At 43.8% G+C, this 22,408-nt stretch overlaps 1 protein-coding gene and 1 pseudogene across 1 annotated transcript; both read left to right on the top strand.

Moving 5' to 3' along the window:
* Nucleotides 1-6,622: 6,622 nt before the first annotated feature.
* Nucleotides 6,623-8,009, top strand: LOC118650682 (annotated as a pseudogene).
* A 5,480-nt stretch (nucleotides 8,010-13,489) lies between these two features.
* LOC118650681 (olfactory receptor 8S1-like) lies at nucleotides 13,490-16,670 on the top strand. The gene is made up of 2 exons (XM_036299009.1): nucleotides 13,490-14,262; nucleotides 16,508-16,670. The coding sequence occupies exons 1-2, from the start codon at nucleotides 13,490-13,492 to the stop codon at nucleotides 16,668-16,670; spliced, it is 936 nt and encodes a 311-aa protein (XP_036154902.1).
* The last annotated feature ends 5,738 nt before the right edge of the window (nucleotides 16,671-22,408 follow it).

Raw genomic sequence — 22,408 nt, 5'->3', positions numbered from 1 at the left:
GACCTCCTTGGCTTCTGCCAGGTGTTTCACCCAGATGACCTGTCCCCTGAGCTCCACTCTGCCCATCCTACTGTTGTCAGGAACCCAGGCTCCATGGATCTTCACTCCAACTTGGTAGAACAGCACCCCACCGAACAGGTAGGATCCAATACAAGGAGCGAAAAGATGGAAGAATGAGGGCAGGGCCAAGCCAGGATCTTTAGGTCTCTGGGATCAAGGCAAAGAGCCAAACGAGAGTGTCAGCTGTGGATGGTTTTGTATAGGGAGGAACATTCAGGAATCAAAGAGAGACAATTATGGGATAGAAAGGTGAAAAGGTAGAAATTTTAAAAACACACTGAGAAATGTGTGGCCATTATTCCCTTCTGGAAAGTGTTCTGGAAACTTACCTTTGAGGCTTAATTCGGAATCAAGAGTCAAACACAATAGGTTCATAATAAACTCCATTGTCAGAATTTTCATTAATACAGTACTTGAATGTGCTGCCCTCAGAGACACTGCTTAAGTGATGAGCTATTTCTTTCATCTTTTCAACTCCCCTACAATTTCATCTGACATCCAATCCCATATGGAGAAGACTGTCTCATGCTCACATGTAGCACAGACAATACTCTATCTGGGCTTAACTAGGGCTTATTGGGAATTCTTTTTAAGACACAGTCTGAGTAATGGGTGATCGAGAAAATTGGACTCATTTGCATGTGTCTAAGTATAGTGAGTGTATATTTTCTTGAATAGTTCCTTTTCAAGTATTTTATCCCAGTTTCCCCATATATTAGCAAAATGCATGAAATGTTCCAATTTTTTGGAACAAGTTTACATCTTTCAGAAAGAACACATACACTCACAAAATCTCATCATCACTCAAAACTGTTTTGGTTCGGAAATTCAGGCAGAAAGCTTCCTTTCTCTTCAATACAACATAGCAAGTGTAAGATACCAAAGAGTGAACACTACATAGAAGAAAAATAGAAGATGGTATGCAATCAGTGGATCTCCTCCCTTAGTTTGTGTTGGGATAGGGTCATGAGGGTAGAAGCATCACTGTGAGGACTGCTTATCCTTTCACTGCCTAGTAAATTAAATTTCTTTTATTCCTACCCATGAGACTGTGGCATCTAGGGCATAGCTTTGGTGTCTGAAAAATAGAAGTTATTATGTAGACATCATCACTAACTCAGAAGAGGGAGTGAGACTCATGGGCAGAAATGCCAGGATCTACGGCATAACTGGGAACTTGGAAATCAAGTGAGTCCCAAGCACATCGTAATTGCCAAGCAAGGAAACCAGCAAACAACTGATAAAATAAATGTGATGTAAAAGATATTTGCCCGGCTCTCTCTCTCTGTGTGCACTGCCCCTCCAGAAGGCAGGCACCACACCCAGCCCAAGCTTTTAATCTATTTTATGTCTGTCTTTCATTATTTCTTTAATCCCAAAAGCGCCTCCTAGTTTGCATGAACGGGTTCAAGTCTCCCTCTCCTTGCAGTGCAGGCGGCGCGGGAAGAAGACCACGGCCCCAGCACCACTTGATAGAATCCTAGAAAATAATTTCATTTTTTAATTAACGGACCTTATCTGGGGCTCCTCAAGTTCTTCGTCTCTGGTGGTTTACGGATCAACTCCCTGGGGTGGTTGGAAATACGCAGATTTTATCCTGACAGCCCCACGCTGTGAATTAATTGTGGGGTCTGGCTGAGAGATGTTCCTTTATAAAGGTAAGAAATAGCCTGGCTGCATCAACCTATGAACGATCAGATCATGGTTTGCTTTCCCATCAGGGCACATGCCCAGGTTGTAGGCTCGATCCCCAGTGTGGGGTGTGCAGGAGGCAGCCAGTCAATGATTCTCTCTCATCATTGATGTGTCTATCTCTCTCTCCCTCTCCCTTCCTTTTTGAAATCAACAAAAAATATTTTTTAAAAAGGTAATAATTCTTTCAATTCTCTAAAGATTAAGGAAAGTTATTTATGTATATGCTATTTTCAGTTAGCTTTATATTAATCAAGAGACCTGAGATTTCTCAACCCACTCATCACTGAAGTTCAAAACCATTCCTGAAGGGTAGTTGGAGTCTGTATTAGTTTTATAGGTCTAGTGTAACCAAGAACCACAAACATAGCTTAAACAACATAATATTATTTTCTCACAGTTTGGGTGTATAGACGTCCAAAATTGAAAGGTTACAGTCCAATATTTATGTCCCCCCAACCCAAATTCATATGTTGAAACCCAATGACCAATGCAATAGTATTATTTCATTTGGCAAGTAATTAGGGTTAGATGAGATCATGAGGGTAAAGCCCTCCTGAATGGGAATAGTGCCCTTGTAAGGGTCATGAAGAGCTTGCTTCCTCTCTGTCTACTCTCCATGTTTGGATGCCATGTGATATCAGCCGTGTACTGTAGGCAACCGATATATTTCTCTCTCATATTGATGTTTCTCTCTTTCTCCCCCTCTCCCTACCCCCTTGTCTCTCTTTAAAATCAATAAACATATCTTTGGGTGAGAATTTAAAAAAATATCAAACATGGATATTGAGAATTTCAAGGAAATGGCAATATTTTAGAACTGTAAAGTGTGTCCCACTCCACACCACTCTAACTGGTGTATTTTTTAAGTCAGCTACTTTTCCAGGAAGCAGTATGGCCATGGGAGAAAGACTCAGATTTCAGCTTTGAAGAGGAGCTCAGATTTCCAGACTGGACTAGCTCTTCTGAATTTCCTGAGAATGAAGTATGGTAGCAACCATCTCAAGTAGAAACCGTAGTTTAACTCTAACCCTGCTGTTTGGCTTAACAATAGAAAAGTTATTTTGATTTTCTGGATTATATAAATCATCCCATTCGATTGAATGCCTTATTGATTGTAATGTGAATATCCCATTGATTGTGATCTTACTGGTTTTAGGAAGCATATTTTTCTGGTCCCAAAAACCAGGACAGCACAATGACTCTAAATTGCCTCGATGGCTCTAGACAATGTGTTCCTGGTAACTCAGTGGTCCCAAGACCCGAGGGCTCTAGATAATGTGTTTCTGTCAACGCAGTGATCCGGAGACCCAAAACTATAATTTACATGCTTAATTCTGCTTCTGTAAACTGCTTTTTTGCGAACCAGGTTCCTCATTCCAAACCCTGGCATATAATCAATACCCTTGTGATTTTTGCCTCTATAAATCTGGTGTTGTGGCCATCTTATCACTTCGAGACTTGGGAGAGCGAAATGCCCCCTCAGAGTTCCAGATTGCAATAAATGTGACTCTTTAATTCGAAGAAAAAAAAAAGATGTTTGCCCTATCAGCTCTTACTGGATAGTGGAATGTAGGGATAGATTGTCCAGATATGGTATTGCATTTGGTTCAATGAATAGCACTGTATATTAGAAGGTCTGGATTATGTGGGGGTCCAGAATGAGTCACTACAAGATGTCCCTCTGTGGTATGCAGATTGTTTTGAGCTAAAGGCAACGTTAGCCATAGGCTCAAGAGAAATTTCTGCCCGCTCCCCTTAACTACCTATGTGAATTAGAGGTCTTGCCCCTAAGAGATTATCAGAGATCACTTCTTTTGACCTATTTATAGGGTAGGGCAAATTTATATTTACTAATGGTCTGCTCTTCCAATCATCCTGCAATGACATTTTGAAGCTCATGATGTCTTTCATACCCATGTTCTCTTTATATCTATGAACCTCTCTTGCATGTGGGGTCTCTGACTCTCTCATATCTGAGGGTTTCCCATACATATGTATGTATTAAATTTGGTTATGTTCTCTTGCTAATCTGTCTCATGTCTATTTGATTATTAGACCAGACAGAAGAATCTTGAGGGTAGAGGGAAGTTTGCTCCTCCCCCACAATCATAAGATCACGAATCCATATTGGCCTTGCTCAAGTTATTCTGCTTTGTGGGCCTCAGTTTCCTCCCCTATAAAGGAGGCACAACAGGAAAAATGATGAAGGCTCCTTTTATTTCTAATATCCTGTGATTTATATAGCTATTCCAACATAGCTATTTCCCAGATAGTGAAAAAGCCACCTAGTCCAAAAATATTTCCTATAAGAAAGGACTATTTAGGATTATTTGTCAAAGATAGTAAATTTTGCACATATAAATGTACATATTACATGAGGGGGAAAGGTAGTTTTAAACTCCTTTCTAAACAAATGAACATAAACCCAGCTGGTATGACTCAGTGGTTGAGCGTCAGCCTATGAACCAGGAGGTTCGATTCCCGGTCAGGGCGTATGCCTGGGTTGCGCCAGGATTGCGGCTCCATCCCCAGTGTGGGGCGTGCTGAGGTAGTAAGTACAGGAAATAGTTTAGGACTAGGGGAACAAAGAGAAGGGACTGGAGCATCAGCAACCAGAAGCCTGCAGGAGACTCTCCAGGGGCTGAGTCTCAGATCTCTGAAGAGGGGTGCTGCCCATCTGTGCTGCTATCTTGGGAGCTCAGTCGGGGCTTATAGAACTAGGAGGGGGAGCTTCCTTGCTGCTGCTTTATCTGAGAGGGCATGAGAAGACTAGTTCTGGGAGTGCTGAGGAAAAGCTGGAAAGCAGAACCCCAACTATTGCTGGCGTGATGCTAACAGAAATAACAAATAGTCTCCCTGTAGTGCCAGAACCTAAGAAGATTTGGTTGTCAAAGGAGAAATACACTTTCCAGATTCTGCACATCACAAGGCTTTAAGAGTGGGTTGGGAGAATAGAGAGAGTACCTCAAAAACTACTATGAACCTCCATCGGGATAAATATAGAGAAACCACAGCTAGGCACTTCATAATAAACTACTGAAGAACAAAGAGAAAACATTTAAAATAGCCTAAGACAAAAGACAAATTACCTTTGTGAATGAAAAAGGGGCCAGTACTAAACCTGACAAGCTCAGCAGAGGCCTGCATGGCAAGCCTTACAAATTCAGAAACCTACTAAAGTAACCACAGAGGATGGTCTGAAATTAAAACCGCCTAACTGAAAGTGAGCAATAGTGGGTAGTCATACCATAGGCTGGTCTCTTCTTTGACAAAGATCAATCTTTACCTGTCCATTGTCTTTTTGCATCTACAGTAACATACCTTGGGAATGTCAGCAACCCCCGTTTATCCAGACCCCTCAGAGCACATTCTCCCACCAGAACAAGAGCCAGGAGCTCCTCATTATAATCTTGTTCTCCAGCACGCCATCTCTACGTGCTATAAATGTTAATTAACTACCCTATAAAAGAAGTATATGTCTGTTTTACTTTTTATCCAATCTCAGAATTTTTGCCACTTTGCTTTCTCTCACCTCCCTAATTTATCACTAGTGGATTTCATGTAACCTCTTATACCTTCCCCTTTGATCTATAATAATAAAAGGGTAATATGCTAATTAGACCAGACGTCATTCTGGATGTCATTCCAGATGAAGCCAGAGGCCAGAGGGAAGCCCGGGTGTCAGGTGCCTGCCGGTGGCCAGAAGGAAGCCTGGGTCCCGGGTGCCAGAGGGAAGCTGGTGCTGGCAGCTGGGGGTTGGAAGGCCTACTCTTGCACGAATTTCGTGCATTGGGCCTCTAGTTATAAAGTGCAAAACTTCCATTCTCCGGAGCTTGTTCTCAATCCGTTGAGATTTTGCTTCCCAACAATTGTTAGCAGTTTGGCTCAGATAAACTCATACTAAAAATTCTCTACAGGTTTGGACGTTTTTACCTGGACGCCTTTAAACAGGACCACCTTTAGACACAGGCAGATGTGCTCTCGGTCTGGATTTGTGTTTTAGGGCTTCCTGTGTCTGACATTCTTCACGGGGTGCCAGTCCTGCGGAAGCCAGCTGATACACCGCCCACAGCCAGCACACTCCATAAATCAGACTCCAAATATTTGGACCCTAAAATTCCCTGCCCAAACAGCCTCGGGTCCACCTGCAGGTCTCAGAAGAGTGTGCACACCAGGCCTGAGCGGCCCGGGGCTTGACGGTGTGGGATGAATTCTTTTACGCAAAGACCCTTTGAGCTCATGAAGAACCAACCCAATGAGGGCACAAGAGAGGGCCTTGGGTCAAGGGCCTCCATTTGTACTTTTTACCTGGGAAATAAGTGGGGGTGAGCCTGCCTTTGAAGGAACAACCATTAGACTGAAAACTGGTTTACCAACAGAAAGGACAGAAGCCTTAAGTCAGTGGGTTGATATTTGAAAATAATGAAAGAAAATAAATGCAAACTAGAGTTCTATACCTCAAAAATGCACCTTAAATTGGAAGAAAAAGTACCTCAAAAGTGAAGCGCTCTTCCGCCACCACAGGGCTGGTGGGCTGGGCCGAGGGGCGGCGCGCGCTGGGGGCCGCGGCGCCCGCATTCCCAGGGTCGCGGGGCGCAGCGGCTCATCCGGGTCAGGCGGCCAAGCGACCGGCAGCAGAGGGAAGAGGGCAGCCGGCCCAGGGCCTCCGAGAGCGCGCCTCCCGCGCGCGCCCCCACGCGGCCGCCCGGGGAAACGCTGCTGCTGCCCTGGCCCGGCGGCGCCGTTCCATAGCCCAGGCCTACACCCCGCGCGGGGCGACGCTGCGCACAGCAAGGCCGCCGCGGACCGCGAGGATGGTCCAAACTTAAGGTGGAGGGCTTCTTCCCCCCCCCGCGCCAGAGTACTGGAGGGCAAGCTGACCCAGCACGTCAAGACCCAGGAGAACGAGGAGCACAAGCAGGACCTGGTGCATGGAGACCACGTGCTGAACCTGCCCTTCCCCATCCAGCGCAACAGTGGCTCCTGGGAGGTCATCCAGGGCTCCCCAACCCAGCGCAGCCAGCACTGCGCGCCCTGCGAGGCAGGTGTCTCTTACAGCAAAGATGTGAGTGCAGACGAAGTAGAAGTTTGATTTCTCTGATGACGTGTAAATGCGCTGTGGTTGATGGGCCCATCAAAGGTGCTCAAGCTGGAGTTTAGATCAATCCCAAGAACTATGGTAATGAATTGGAAAGGATCACAAGGAGGTTCTCCATGGAACTAGCAAAAAAGGGCTTTATTGGTCCTGGCATTGATGCGACTTCCCCAGGTGAGCGGAAGCTGTCGGGGATTGCTGACACCTATGTCTGCACCATAGGGCACTTGGATATGAATGCACATGCCCGCATTACTGGTAAACGCATCAGTCAAAGCGTTATCCACAATTGTAGCTCCACCATTGGCCACTTCCATGGGATTGAAAACTTCCTCAGTGAAGCTTCTTACATAAGCATTTTAGGAATGGCTTCCGGGTTTGGAGAGAAAACATTTGTTATTCAGGAATTCAGCAATGTGGGCTGCACTCTGAGATATCTGCATTGTATTGGTGCTAAATGTGCTGGTGTTGGTGAATGGGGAACACAGGGAATTTAGATGGCATTGACCTAAAAACAAACAAACAACAAACAAAAACACTAGAATACTTCAAGTTGCAACACACATAGATCCTGGGCTTCCTCAAGGCAAAGCTCTACAAAGGAAATATCTTGGAAGCAGGCATACTGATCCCTGCTACCAATGAGAAGCAGACTAAATCCAGTGCATCCAGAGTCCAAGCCAAGATCATTGCCAAAGCCACCAATAGACCAACAACTCAAAAAGCTGTTAAGATTTTTCTGGAAAGGAACATTATGGTTATTCCTAATCTCTACTTGAATGCTGAAGGAGTGACAGTATCTTACTTTGAGTGGCTGAAGAGTATAAATCATGTCTGTTATGGTTGTTTGACCTTCAAATATGAAAGATTCTAACTACCACTTGCTCATGTATGTTCAAAAGAGTTTAGGAAGAACATTTGGAAAGCACTATGGAACTATTCCTGTTGTACTCAGAGCAGGATTCCAAAATATTACCAGGTGCATCCAAGAAAAACATTGTGCATCTGGCTTAGCTTACGCTATGGAGTTTTCTGCCAGGCAAATCAATCGCATAGCCATAAGGTATAACCTAGATTGTACCTGAGAACAGCTGCCTGTGTCAATGCCGTTGAGAAGGGCTTCAGGGTATACAATAAAGCTAGCTTGACCTTCAAATAAATGGATCATCGCTGACATCTTAACTACGGTCTTCATCTGTAACTTCTGCAAACCTATCACACAGTTTTACATGTAACCACAGACATCTATTTCTCATATGGACATCATTCTCTACAAGTCAATCCAAATCAGCCCTTGAAGAAGAAAAACTTAAAGTTAGGAGATCATATACAGGCTGATGAGTGTGACAGTAGAAACTGCCTATGCCGGAGGGCCATTTGAGAAATTTTGTCTTTAAATAAAACGTCTCCTTTCATCTGGCTATGCTCCCTTCGCCATGGTTTGATCCCAACACTTTATTTATCTTTTGTTTGAGGTAAGCAGTCAGTTGCCCGCATTATTTTGCTCTGTCCAAGTCTGGGATGGGACGTGCTATAACTTTGACACATTTAAGAAGGGGTGTGTGGCTTTTTCAGAAGATGATAGGGCCCTAAAATGAATTATTGTTATTTCACATCAGCAAAATAACTCAATTTCATGAGTTGCAAACAAAAATAAAAGCTGTTTCTCTTCATGCATTTTATTCTTTTAGAATGAAATAAATACATTTTGCTGTGATAAAATTGTTTTTAATTACCAAGCCTAACATTGCTCAAGCAGTGAATGCTTATAAACATAAATTTAAAAAAACTAGCACTCTTATGACATAAAACAATATCTTTTATAGCTCATCAGTTCTGTATTGTTATCCAGAAGAAGAAAAAAGCCATATGGTTAATTATCTTCATAACTGATGGAAGCTGTTTGCGTTAAGACTATCTGAATTTGCTAAATATAATTATGCCATATAGTCCAAATAATGCAGGAACCTCCTTATCATGTTAATTTTTCATTTCCTTTGAAGATCTAGTATGCTGAGTAATTGCACAGTATTTCAGGTAGAGTAACACCAACCCCACCCCCACAAAATACCTATTTGGTTTTCCTGTCTGGAGTCTGGCTGACAACTCTAAGTATTGCCAATGTCTCCACCTCAGCCTGATTATGAATCCCCCCCCCCTTTTTTTAGAGGTTTTCCATGCTACACACAAGCTTAATTAACAAACTGGGGCTTAAAATATTAGATGGAGTGTTTTGTCTGGGATGTTTTTAACCAGCGCCTTTTGCAAGTGGTATACCAGTGAAACACTAGATATTATTTATGTATTGAATGTGCCTTTTTTAAAAAACAATAATACCCTTTCCAAAAATTTCTAATTACTTTATAACTCCATGACTTAACCTGTTAATAAAAAGCTGTTAAAATTCTGCCTTTTGCCCTAGCTGGTTTGGCTCAGTGGATAAAGCATCAGCCTGCAGACTGAAGGGTTCCCGGTTTGATTCCAGTCAAGGGCACATGTTTGGGTTTCGGGCTCAATCTCCAGTGGGGGGCGTGCAGGAGGCAGCCAATCAATGGTTTTCTCTCATCATTGATGTTTCTTTCTCCCTCTCTAAAATCAATAAAAATATTTTTTTAAAAAACAATTCTGCTTTTTCGGCCCTGGCTGGGTAGCTCAGTTGGTTAGAGCACCATCCTGATACACCAAGGTTGTGGATTTGAACCCTGGTCAGGGCACATACAAGAATTAACCAATCTATATATATAAAAGCCTAATATGTAAAATGTTCCCTCGGGAATTCGAAGGGAGACCAGGAGTTCGATCACTAATTATGACATGCATTAATCACCAGGGGGTGGTGTGAAATGAAGGAAAGCCCGCCAGCAGCTGGCAGCTGCTAGAGACCCTACCTGTGCAATAATTTGGTGCACTGGGCCTCTAGTGAATGCATAAATAAGTGGGACAACAAATCAGTATCTCTCTCTCTCTCTCTCTCTCTCTCTCTCTCTCAAAATCAATAAATAAAATTTTTTAAATTCTGTCTTTTTAAAAAAGAAATGAAAGGGAAATATTTTCGGACAAACAACAGCTTAAGACATTTGGCACCAGCATACTTACATAACAGACATACTGAAAGGATTTCTTTATATAGAGAAAAAAATGTTCCTAACTGGAAACATTGAACTAGAGAAAAAAATTAGGAGCACCTGAAAATGTGAACATGTGGGAAAATTCAAATTAATATTGATCTGTATAGTAACTTAATAATGTCTTGAGGAATTATACACATACATACATATGTATACATGTATGCACATACATATAATAAAAATGCACAACAATAACAGCACAAAACGTTGGAGGAGGCAAAAAACAAACATTAAAACTATGCTAAAATCCTTATATTGCCCAGGAAGCAGTAAAAGTTCTAACTTATAGGATGAGTGTGGTAATATCCATGGCAACAACTAAAACAGGAGTTAAAGACTGTCTCCTAATAGAAAGGAAGGAATGGAGTGATTTTTTAAAATGGTTAATCCAAAAGAAGACAAGAGAGAGAAAAAGAAATTTATATAGAGAACAAATGGTGAGATGGGAAGTTAAATCCAACTACTTAATATAATCCAACTATTTAATATAATCAGTAATTATATTAAATGAAATAGCCTAAGTACTCTAACTAAAAGAGATTATCTTGCTACTTAAAAGAATTTTACCTTAAATATCAGGTACAAAAAGGTTGACAATAAAAGGATAAAAATGCTATGTCTCATAAATAATAAAAAAGAAATATCAGAGGCCTGCGGCTTTCTTACAAAGGTCAATCTTTGCCTCAAGTGGGCCGTCTGTTGTCTTTTTGCATCTAAGATAACATACCTTTGAAATGTCAGCATAATCTTTTCCAGACCCTCAAGGCACAACCCAGGCACCAGAGCGGTAGACCACAGAACCCTCACTGTCATCTTGTTCATCTTGTTCCCTGTATAACAACTCTATGTGTTGTACATGTTAATTATTAACTATTCTGTACCCACCAATGTAAAAGAAGTATGTCCCTCCATTTTGCTTCTTATTCAATCTGCTTTGTTTGCTCCTGCCCCTTATGGATTTCATGTAACCCTCCTTACATCGCCTCTTTTTATTCTAATGTATAAAGCTGCAAAACTGCCATTCTCCAACGCATTTTTCTCAATCCGTTGAGATTGCACTCCCTGGCAATTATTGTCAGTTTGGCTCAAATAAACTCACAAATTTCTCAATTTGTTTGGACGATTTTTACATGGACATAACCACTAAAAATTATTATGTAAGTGATAGAAGTATTAATCATTGCTACAATGGCAATCATATTGTAATATATAAATGTTGGTCAAATACTGAATGGCCAAGTTTCCAAGCAAAGGATCTGCAGAGTTATAGTCTGTGAAAAGAGAACAAGTAATCAGTAAAACCTTTAAAATAGTCAAAGGGGTGCTCCAGTTATATTTAATCAGCTCCCTGACTGTTGATGTTGCAGATAAATTCTGGAGAGGAAAGTAACCTTTGGTGACTTACATGCATCATCGGATGAACATGTGATATCCAGAAAATACACACCACTTACATATACTTTCTGCTTCTGTATATATTTAAACTTGTCCATAATAAAAAGTTTTTACCGCAATAAAATTTTGTTTTAAAGTTTTTAATCTGCCTGGATTTTATTTGACTTGCAATAAGTGATGACACATTTTTATTTTCTTCTTTTATCATTAAAGTATCTTTAATATCTTTTTATGTTTAAAGTATCTTCAATAACTTTTTTCACTTTTGTCTTTTATCATTATCTTATTTTTATAATGACAAATATAAATTTAAAACATAAGAAAATGGGAGGGAAGGGAAAGGAAGAAGAGAGGAGAGGAGTGGAGAGGAGAGGAGAGGAGAGGAGAGGAGAGGAGAGCAGAGGAGAGGAGAGGAGAGGAGAGGAGAGGAGAGGAGAGGAGAGGAGAGGAGAGGGGAGGGGAGGAGAGGGGAGGGGAGGGGAGGGGAGGAGAGGGGAGGAGATAAAGAAGGAGGGAGGGAAATCCAACCTTTAGAACTAAAAAACCTTAGAACACTATATTCTTATCCTTAGAAATTGCTGGCCATCCTAGGGTCCCAGTTATGTGATGCAACCCACTGAAACAAGAGTGATACAGGAGAGGAATAGTTGGCCCTAGAGAACTCATTCAGATGCAGATCAGACCTCCTGCTTAAGGGCCTCTCCAGGGACCTCCCAGACTCTCTAGGTCAAGTCCCTCTGGCCACTGTTATTTGGGCAGCAGAGTCAAAAAGGCTTCCCTTCGGATAGAAAGACCACAGGGATTTCACCCTGCTCAGAAGCTCCACTCTGCATCTTCTAAAGGAGGGACGAGGTCGGGAGAGCTCTAACCACGTCAGTGGCTTTTGTTTCTGTGTTGGAACAGATACCATTCTGCAGCCTCCACTGAGAGCCTCTCTTGTTGGTCTGTGAAGACAAATCTCCATCTCATTTAAATGCATCTTCTTCTAAAACTATTCACTCTGGGAACCTGTGAATGCACAGTTCATGAATAGAAATCAGATCCTCATCTATCATCTTCCTGAGTTCTCTCTCAGGAAGGGAGGGGTGACCAGTCTACCTTCCTCTGATTTAGACTAAACCCCATAACTGTCCATTTTACCAGGTGTTCTAGGAGTTCTTTTATGTTTTACCCTTTTTTTTTTTTCTTTTTTTTTGGCTTTACCATCCCTGTGATGTGGAGAAAATGGTCCAAGTTTGACTTGCTTTTATCCAAATCTCCTGATACCAACTCAGAGAATAACCCAGTCTTCGTGGACTCTCATGTTAAATCCTGAGATTACAGTGCAAACAGTGGACATTATAATTTCACAGAAACCCTTGTATGGGAAGCCCTTGGAGTAAGTGATTTTCCATTGTGAGGATTCCTTCCTGCCTGGCTTCCATGAAACCAGCAAGCACCTTTGTGTGCCACTTCTGCTTGCGTTGACACAGAAGGGGAGGAATTTCTACTTAGTACCAGAAATACTCCCGGAAGATCATTCCTCAGTCCTTAGGATTTCTAAGCTAAAATGGACTTTAGAAACCATATAGTTTTCCCATACTGTTTTTTATTCAATGAGGCTATTTTGTTGTTTTTTAACTCACAAATTGTGGCAGAAAAACTTCTTGTACCATCAACAGGTATCCCAATACCATAGCAATCATTAAAACAGTCATCATGGTCTGTCAGCTGGATGCCAGCCAAACGTTTATTACTGACTCACTATGGCAGCCAGCCCTCCTGTGGTTCGAACTCAGTTCCTTTTGGAACGGGAGAATAGCACTTCTCAGTACTCTGGCATCTATCCCCAAATCCCTTCCTTTCCCTTTCCAGTCTGGATAGTCGCTGTTCTCTTCTCTTTCCTTCCTAGGTCTGATTCTCTACACTCCTCCTCCCCACCTCTCCACCTTGGCCTTAAGCTGGGAAGGGCTGATGAGATCTCACTCGGCAGGGTTGCCTTTGCTGCATGATCTGTTCTGTGTTAGCCAAGAAGCTTTACTGACAATGCCTCATCACCAGGCATGTCCTGGGACTGATAACCCATTTCAGCATTCTTCTCTGTTCCTGTCCCTCTAAAGGAAAACTTGTCTGCTCCATGGAAACTGGCAACATAACCACAGTCACCGAGTTTGTTCTCCTAGGACTATCCAACAATCCTCAGATCCAGGTAGTACTCTTTGTACTGTTCCTGGTGATTTACCTCCTGATCCTCACAGAGAACCTGCTCATGCTGCTGGTGATCAGAGCTGATTCCCACCTCCACACCCCCATGTACTTCTTCCTGAGTCACCTCTCCTTCCTGGATGCTTTCTATTCCTCAATCATTGTGCCTAAGCTGCTAGAGAACCTTCTTTCCAAGTGGAAGACCATATCCCTTCTTGGGTGTTTCACCCAGGTTTTCTTGGTCATATTTTCTGGAGCCACTGAAGCTTGCCTCCTTTCAGTCATGGCCTATGACCGGTTCCAGGCTGTGTGCTACCCACTGTTGTACATGGTGGCTATGGACAGGAAGGTGTGCACTGGCCTGGTGGGAGCATCCTGGGCCATAGGAATGGGGAGTAGCCTCGTTAACACCCTTCTCCTGGCTCAACAGAACTTCTGTGGCCCCAACGTCATCCACAGTTTTGTCTGCGAGCTTCCTCCAGTACTCCTTTTGGCCTGTTCTGACTCCCACATGAGCATCGCCTCCATCCTGACAACCGTGGGGGTCCTGGGCTTTGGCACCCTTGTCCTACTGCTGGGTTCCTACGCCCGTATCATCATGACTGCCCTGAGGATCAACTCCGCCATGGGTCGGAGCAAGATCTTCTCCACCTGCTCTTCTCATGTTCTTGTGGTCACCATCTTTTATGGTTCAGGAGTTTTCAGGTATGTCATACTGTACCTCCTGAATATACATGTAGAATATTCCAAGTGGCCTTGGTCTGTAGAACCAAGCATTGCAAAAGTAGCAGGATAATAATTGTGATGTAATTCAGAAGGCTGGGCTCTAGTCCTGGCTCTGCAGAGAACAAACTGTGTGAATTATGAAAAATCCATTTTCTTTTTGAGGCCTCAATGGTCTACTCTGAAAAATGAGCTTATTCAAGGACTAAACATGTTCCTAATTACTTTAACCTATGATTTCGGAGTTCTCAAAGGGGAATCAGGGAGCCTTTAGTAGATTTTTATTCAAAAAAATAAAAACATATTTTTGAAACAGATCCTCTCTTTCCTGCTGGAAGGTGATGTCTTCAAAGCTTATTTATGTTATAACTATTTATTAGGCACCTACAAGACACTGGGTGCTTTACATGATTGATTTGGGCATGTATCATGTCACAAGAAAAATATTGGTAACTCCATTTTTATATAAGGAACCCGAGTTTGAGGAGTAACCAGGTAATTTCCCAAAGGTCCCAGAACAAGTTAGTCATGGAGCCATAATTTAAAACAAGTCTCACTGGCTTCAAGCCTCATGCTGTTTCCTACCATGCTTCTCTCAAGCTCCAGCTAATGAGTCCTCACTTATAGGAGACACAGTAAGCATGGCCTGAGCTCTCTATTAGTGAAATGCAGATGGATTTGCACAAATTGCTCCATACTCGTCTCACCTGCTTGTGACTTGGAGAGAAGTCAGAGGTGGGAAAAAATTGTAAAGAATGGTCTAGGTCACAGTGGTCGGCAAACTGCGGCTTGTGAGCCACATGCGGCTCTTTGGCCCCTTGAGTGTGGCTCTTCCACAAAATACCGACTTCTGCGCATGGGCCACGAAGTTTCAGTCGCACTGTGCATGCGCGCCCGCACGTGGTATTTTGTGGAAGAGCCATACTCAAGGGGCCAAAGAGCCGCATGTGGCTTGAGAGCCGTGGTTTGCTGACCACGGGTCTAGGAGAGCTCACCTGAGCCTGTGGGCAAATCTCATCTTTCTCTGTCTCAGTATCCTCATGTGCTGTACGAGGACAGTAAGATTTCTCCTACCTACCTCACAGAAATGTCAGGAGAGATAAAGTAGATGATGAAAAATCATAGTAAAACAAGTAACTTTTTTTAACCAAGCATACCAGAACTCACAAAGAACATTTCAATGATGATGACATCATTGCTAATAATAATAATAATAATAAGTAATGCTTCTGTGGGAAATACTCCCAGTGGCACTTTAACAAGATACAGCCAAAATTTTAATCTTATTATTTTGAACTTATATATTGTGCTGAACACATTTTTATCCTCCACTTTATTTACCAAGCTTGATCTTTTCTAAGCCAGAGAAAAACGCACCTAAAAAGGCAAATGTTTGTCCCCTACGCATTATAAAAATAATGTGTTATGATTCTGAGGGTAACTCCCAGAGTTGGGAATGTTGGGAACAATGACAGTTTTATTGGATTAAGCTTACAATTTTGCAAGAAAGAATGATCACAGGATGAGAACATGTAGTTGTATATATAGGGAAGAGAAGATAAAAATTCCTCACATTATGATCACAGCTATTAAAGAAAGGTGCTTTGGGGAGTATGAAGTGTTCTGGAAATGCATGGGATTATTATTAGTTCTACTCTAACCTGCAGCACTTGATCTGTTGCAGAACTTTTGTGCCCAGGGCAGTTCCTGTAATGTTCTGCATAAGATCACTCATATTTGGCCCTGACTAGTGTGTTCAGTGGTTAGAGCGTCAGCCCACACACTGAAGGGTCACGATTCCTGGTTAAGGGCATGCATCTGGTCAAGGTTACGTACCTGGATTGCAGGTTTGATCCCTAGCCCTGGTCAGGGTGCTTGCCAGAGGCAACCAATGGATGGTTATTTCTCTCTCTCTCGCTCTCTTTCTCTCTCTCTCTCTCCCTCCCTCCATCTTTTCTCTCTCTCTTTCTCTCAGAAATCAATGGAAAAAATATCCTCAGGTTGATTAACAAAAAAAGATCACTCATGTTTGAAGGCATTTGAAGGCAGAAATGCTTAACTTCTCACTGACCAGACAGTCATTTCTAGGTGCCGCCGCCAGTGCTGGTCGGCTCAGCTCTGAGGACCCTCTTTGCAGAGTCTCTGGGATGGGGTAGACTGCGGCTGCCAACAGTACTGTGGCCATTGTCCTGAGCTCGGTTTATCCCTTTGTGCACTTGCCTTCCAGGTACATGACTCCAGCCTCCGGTTCAGTCCTGGAGCAAGTGCTCTCCATGCAGTACAGTGTGGTGACGCCTCTGCTAAACCCCCTCATCTACAGTCTGAAGAACCAGGAGGTGAAGGCAGCTCTGAGGAGGATGCTGGCCAGGCAGCCCAGGCTGACCTTCTAACCCAGGCCCCACCGCCTCACCCGGAGGAAAAGTTATGGGAAAGAAGAGGAGGCAAAAGAGCTGTCACCACTCAGTGGCCTCAGCATTCATTCTTTTCCAAAACAGAAGTCTTTGTTTTCCTCACCCCAGTGCCCTCCCCAGTCAAGCAAGTTTGGGAAACTTCACAAACCAGATGACACCATCCACCGGGAGCCCAGTCACCACACAGGAAAATGCTCACAGCTTCACTGGCCATTTCTACAACGATCGCTTTTCCCTCTCATTTCTTGTCCTTTCTACCCCTCCCCTTTCTGCCTCTTCCTCACTCTTTTATTTTTGTCTATGCACAAAGTGTAAATCAACCTAGCTGGCCACTAGCAAATATCCCACTGCATTCTGGGAGAGTCCAGTCTTGGTACTGTGAGACCCAACTTCTCCTTTTTCCCTTCCCAAAAAATTCCTGGCAAGATCTACAGCTCCATAACAACTCAGAAAGAAAGAAAGTGTGTCTCCTCCTGTCTTTGTTCTTAACAAGGAACATCTAAAGTAAACCCTAAAAAAAAATAAAATAAAATAAAGCCTAGCAAATAACAAATCCTCAATAACTACTTGTTGACTATTTAAGGAATGAAGGCTAAGTTCATCTGAAGAGTCCTTTCTCTTAAATGATCCCAGAAAATGGGAGGAAGTGAATATCATCCTCTAACGTGTAAGTCTTAAGAGCAAAGCCCCTGTCCTAATAGCTTCTGTATCCTCGGTGTCTAGAATAGTCCTGTCACCTAATAGATTCAGTTAGCATTAGACAAGTGGAGGGGAAATGAATGAATGAAAGAGAAGGGGGAGTGAGAGAAGGAACATATTAAAAAGAATATTTAATTTTATTCAGTAAAATTCTTGCATTGATAGCAATATAGATATCAGAGGAAAAGTAGCAGGGAGAAAAAATTGGGATAGAAAGAGAGAAAATGATTCCCTATTTCGGGGCACTGTCCTGGGTCCTCCTCACATAGAGCTCTGTGGATGGCATGCACAGTGACAGCCCTGCCCTGAGCCTCCTCACAGCCCACCTTAGCCTAGAGACCACCTCAGCTCCCTGCCTATTCAAGACACCCCAGCCGAAAGGAATGAGGAGTTGGAGAGAGCAGAGCAAATGCTCAGCTGCCATCCCACCTCCCAATCAGCCCCCAGAAAGTCCTCAGGAGAGAACAATAGCAGTTTCCTTCCTGTTTCTACCTAAAGGCCAAGACCTCTGCTTCAGTCAAGGCTACCTCCATGCCAGCTCCCTGGCTTATCTCTGTCCTTGACCCTCTGTTCGTTTCTGAAAATAAATGTATTGTCAGTTTCTTCCTGCAAAGGCCTCTTAAGATTATGGCCTTATATATAGTATACCCACAAGTGAAATTTCCTAATCTTCTCTATAGGATGAGGGCCAAGGCTATGGGGCTGAGCCAGCCTCAATTTTAGTTGCATTTCTGCTCTGATCACTTGATGGAGCTGGACCCTTATATTTTCCAGAGCATATCACTCCCTGAGCATGTAACTGAGGCAGGGTAATAAGAAGTAGATGTGTGAAACTTACGAGTTGTGAAAAACTAAGATGGCGGCATAGATAAACACCAGGAAATTGCTGCTTCCCACAACAATTGAAAAACACGTCAAAAACACAAAACGGACATCATCCAGAACTACAGGAAGGATGGCTGAGTGTAAATTCTACAACTAGAAGGAAAGAAAAGCACACTGAGAGCCAGAGGAGCTGCGGAAGTAAAGTGCAGAGGTACGGGGGCTCGCGCGTGGAAAAGGGCTGGCACCTGAGGATGCGGCTGTCTTTTTGAATCCGGAGGGAGTCACAAGCTCCCGACGGCTCTGAACTCCAGTTCCGGGAAGTCTCTGGGGACCCAGGACTCATACAGGGAGAAACTGGACTGTTTGGCAGCAGGCGAACTTGAGGGCGGCTTTCCCTCAGAGGTGCTTGCAGCCGTTGCCGGGACACTGAGACTCTCGACTCCTTAGGGCAGGGCTGAGGCTCCGCCATAGCTGCTTGCTCCGCCCTTTGATTCCTTGAGCCCCGCCCCACCCAGGCTGTGGCAGAGGCTTTTGCATATGAATGCCCCGGCCCTTTGTAACCTGTAAATACCTAACTGCAGCCTGGCCAGACAGACCCAGAACTTCCAAGAGAAGGCCCAAGGCCCCACAGCGGCTTGCATTGCTTCACAGCTGAGCCTCATCAGGGCCAAAAAATAGGAAGGGGAATCTGCAGTTCTCTTCGTAGTTCCTGCTGTGTAACCTCAGGCAGAGGCTAAATTAGCACCTCCTTAGATCCAAGAGCCACTGTACCCAGTGGTCAGAGGGGGACCATCCAGATCACAACTCCTCAGATCCATAAGGGACACACTCAGGATGCAGTCTCAGTGAGCACCAAAGCCCCACTGAAGCAAGTCTTGCCCCAGAAGGGTGTCTCCAGCACAGAAGTTCTCCCACTGCAGACACAGCTGATTCTCACTGCCAATTGGCCTGGAGGTCAATTCCTCCCAGTGATCCTACAACAACCAAGGCATAGCTACCTCAGGTAACTGGGGAGGCTGAGCCACTGGGCCCTACAGGACACGTAGCACACAAAGCCACTCTATCAACACAGGGAAGCAGCCAAAATGCGGAGACAAAGAAACAGGTCACAAATGGCAGAAATGGAGGAAAGCAAACGATTGGATATAGAGTTCAAGGCCACGTTTATAAGGTTTTTCAAGAATTTTATGGAAACCGCCGATAAATTTAATGAGTCCCTCAATAAGTATAATGAGACCCTGGAGGACATGAAAAAGGACCAACTAGAAATTAAGCATACACTGACTGAAATAAAGAATAATTTACAGAGATCCAACAGCAGACAAGAGGATCCCAAGAATCAAGTCAAAGATTTGAAATACAAAGAAACAAAAAATACCCAACCGAAAAAGAAAAAAGAAAAGAGATTCCAAAAATATGAAGATAGTGTAAGGAGCCTCTGGGACAACTTCAAGCGTACCAACATCAGAATTATAGGGGTACCAGAAGAAGAGAGAGGGCAAGATATTGAAAACCTATTTGAAGAAATAATAACAGAAAACTTCCCCTACCTGGTGAAAGAAATAGACTTACAAGTCCAGGAAGCACAGAGAACCCCAAACAAAAGGAATCCAAAGAGGACCACACCAAGGCACATCATAACTAAAATGCCAAGAGCAAAAGACAAAGAGAGAATCTTAAAAGCAGCAAGAGAAAGACAATCAGTTACCTACAAGGGAGTACCCATACGACTGTCAGCTGATTTCTCAACAGAAACCATGCAGGCCAGAAGAGAGTGGAAAGAAATATTCAAAGTGATGAATAGCAAGAACCTGCCAACCAAGATTACTTTATCCAGCAAAGCTATCATTCAGAATAGAAGGTCAGAGAAAGAGCTTCACGGATAAGAAAAAGCTAAAGGAGTTCATCACCACCAAACCAGCATTATATGAAATGCTGAAAGGTATTCTTTAAGAAGAGGAAGAAGAAAAAGGAACTCTTACCATTTGCCACAGCATGGATGGAACTGGAGAGCGGATAAATACCACATGATCTCACTCATTTGTGGAATATAATGAACAATATAAACTAATGAACAAGGACTGATCCAGAGACAGAGAGGCATTGATTGGACTGTCAGGCTTTGGAGGGAGGGGAGGGGAGGGTGGGCGTAAGGGGGAAAGATCAACCAAAGGACTTACATGCATGCATATAGGCCTAACGGGGGGGGGGAGGGGGGGTAGAGGGTAACGTGGGGACAAGGACACATATGTAATATCTTAATCAATAAAAAAATATATTAAATTTTAAAAAAAGAAGTAGATGTGTGAGCTCAATGGGAGTAATGGACATCCAGTCCTGCCCTTACCATACACCCATACAAGGGGATTACTCTGAAAACCCTGTATACTTGGGGAAAAGCTTTTTGTCCCATAATTAGGAGAGGAATAGCATTCAATACCCTGGAAGATGCATCACATTGTCTTTAAATTCACACAAAACTTGATATGATGAATATCAAGTTATTTCCTGAGAGCTTGTTTTCATTAAGTATACAAGAGGGATGGTCTCCCCACCCCTGCCAAGCCCTATAGGTCCCTAAGCAGGCCATGGGGGCCTCATTTGGAAGCTGCTAGTCTCTGAGATAAGTAAAGTCAGATTGCCGAAAGCCCCAGCGGGTAGAGGGGGTGGGGGCAGTGTAATTAGCTATATTAGGCATCTTAGGAAAGCAGGAAGAAGACAAATTAGAAGATAATTCAGCTAATTCAGAAATGTGGCAGATTAAATTGGCATTTTGGAATGCTGGATTGTCAAAGAAGGAAGAGATTTCTGAAAAACCACCTAGGTTAAAACCCTCATTTTAAGAGAGGAACTTGGGGTACAGAGGACAGAGGTGACCTGCCCAGATTTAAACCATCAATGAGCAGCACAAACAGACATTAGCACTCAAATCTCCTGATTTTTCTTCTTTCACATTTCTCATAATCATTAGAATAAATAAAGTTCTGTGAAAATCCTTGTTAAAAACAAGTGAAGGAGCAAGGAGGAGTAATGGAAAGCAGGGCCCAAACCCAAAGGCCCTGGTGTCTGATTCTTCTATTACTGAGCTGACTGTGAGGGTCCTCTGTTTTCAGCTCTAGTTTCCAGACAGAGTTCCTCTCACAGCTCTTTGTGAAGAGGATTTCCTTGTCTCAGAGACAAAGAAATCCCTCAACCCTTTTCAGATGCTTGAAGCCCCTGCCCTTGCCGTCTTTTTCCCATTCCACATCTCCATCCGTCAAAATCCCACCCACATACAAAGCCAACTCAAATGCTACTCCTTTCATGAATCCTTCCTTGATCCCTTTTCCCACACATATAAATATAAATGATCTTCCCTCCTATGAATGCTCAGGGCACATTTCTAACCTTCCCCATGATATTTAAGATACTACTAGAGGCCTGGTGCATGAATTCATGCACAGATGGGGTTCCTTGGCCTGGCTGGAGATCAAGGCCTATCGGGGGGCCGGTCGGCTGGGGGAAAGGACCCTGGGAGGTTGGCCAGCCGCCCCTCCCCCATTGGGGCCTATCGGGTCAGCCAGCTGGCTGGGGGAAGGGACTGCGGGAGGTTGGCTGTGGGAGTGCACTGACCACCAGGGGGAAGCTCCTGCGTTGAGCGCGTCATAGCGTCTGGTCGACCGGTCGTTCCAGTTGTAACAGTCACTTAGGTTTTTATATATAGACTAGAGGCCCGGTGCACAAAAATTTGTGCACTCGGGGGGGGGGGGCCCTCAGCCCGGTCTGTGCCCTCTCGCAGTCTGGCAGCCCTCGGGGGATGACCACCTGCTGGCTTAGGCCTGCTCCCCAGGGGATTGGGCCTAAGATGGCAATCAGACATTCCTCTGGCAGCCTGGCAGCCCTCGGGGGATGTCCACTTGCCAGCGGGGAGCAGACCTAAGCTGCAGTCGGACATCCTTAGCAGTGCTGAGGAGGCAGGAGAGGCTCCCACCATCACCGCTGTACTGGCAGCCATTAGCCTGGCTTATGGCTGAGCAGAGCTCCCCCATGTGAGAGCACCCTGACCACCAGAGGGCAGCTCCTGCATTGAGCGTCTGCCCCCTGGTGGTCAGTGTGTGTCATAGTGACTAGTCATTCCCAGTCTTTCTGCTGTTAGGGTCAGTTTGCATATTACCCTATTACTATATAGGATAGAGGCCTGGTGCACGGGTGGG

Source organism: Myotis myotis, unplaced genomic scaffold (genome assembly GCF_014108235.1).
Source record: "Myotis myotis isolate mMyoMyo1 unplaced genomic scaffold, mMyoMyo1.p scaffold_m19_p_3, whole genome shotgun sequence".
NCBI lineage: Eukaryota > Metazoa > Chordata > Mammalia > Chiroptera > Vespertilionidae > Myotis > Myotis myotis.
The sequence above is the reverse complement of the archived record's forward strand: the minus strand, read 5'-3'. Positions and strand labels throughout refer to the sequence as shown.

What these genes read in the sequence shown, in the direction of transcription:
- LOC118650681 (XM_036299009.1), top strand. Translation starts at nt 13,490, where the DNA reads ATGGAAACTGGCAACATAACCACAGTCACCGAGTTTGTTCTCCTAGGA. An exon ending in TATGGTTCAGGAGTTTTCAG is followed by an intron (nt 14,263 to 16,507) that starts GTATGTCATACT and finishes CTTGCCTTCCAG; the next exon opens with GTACATGACTCCAGCCTCCG.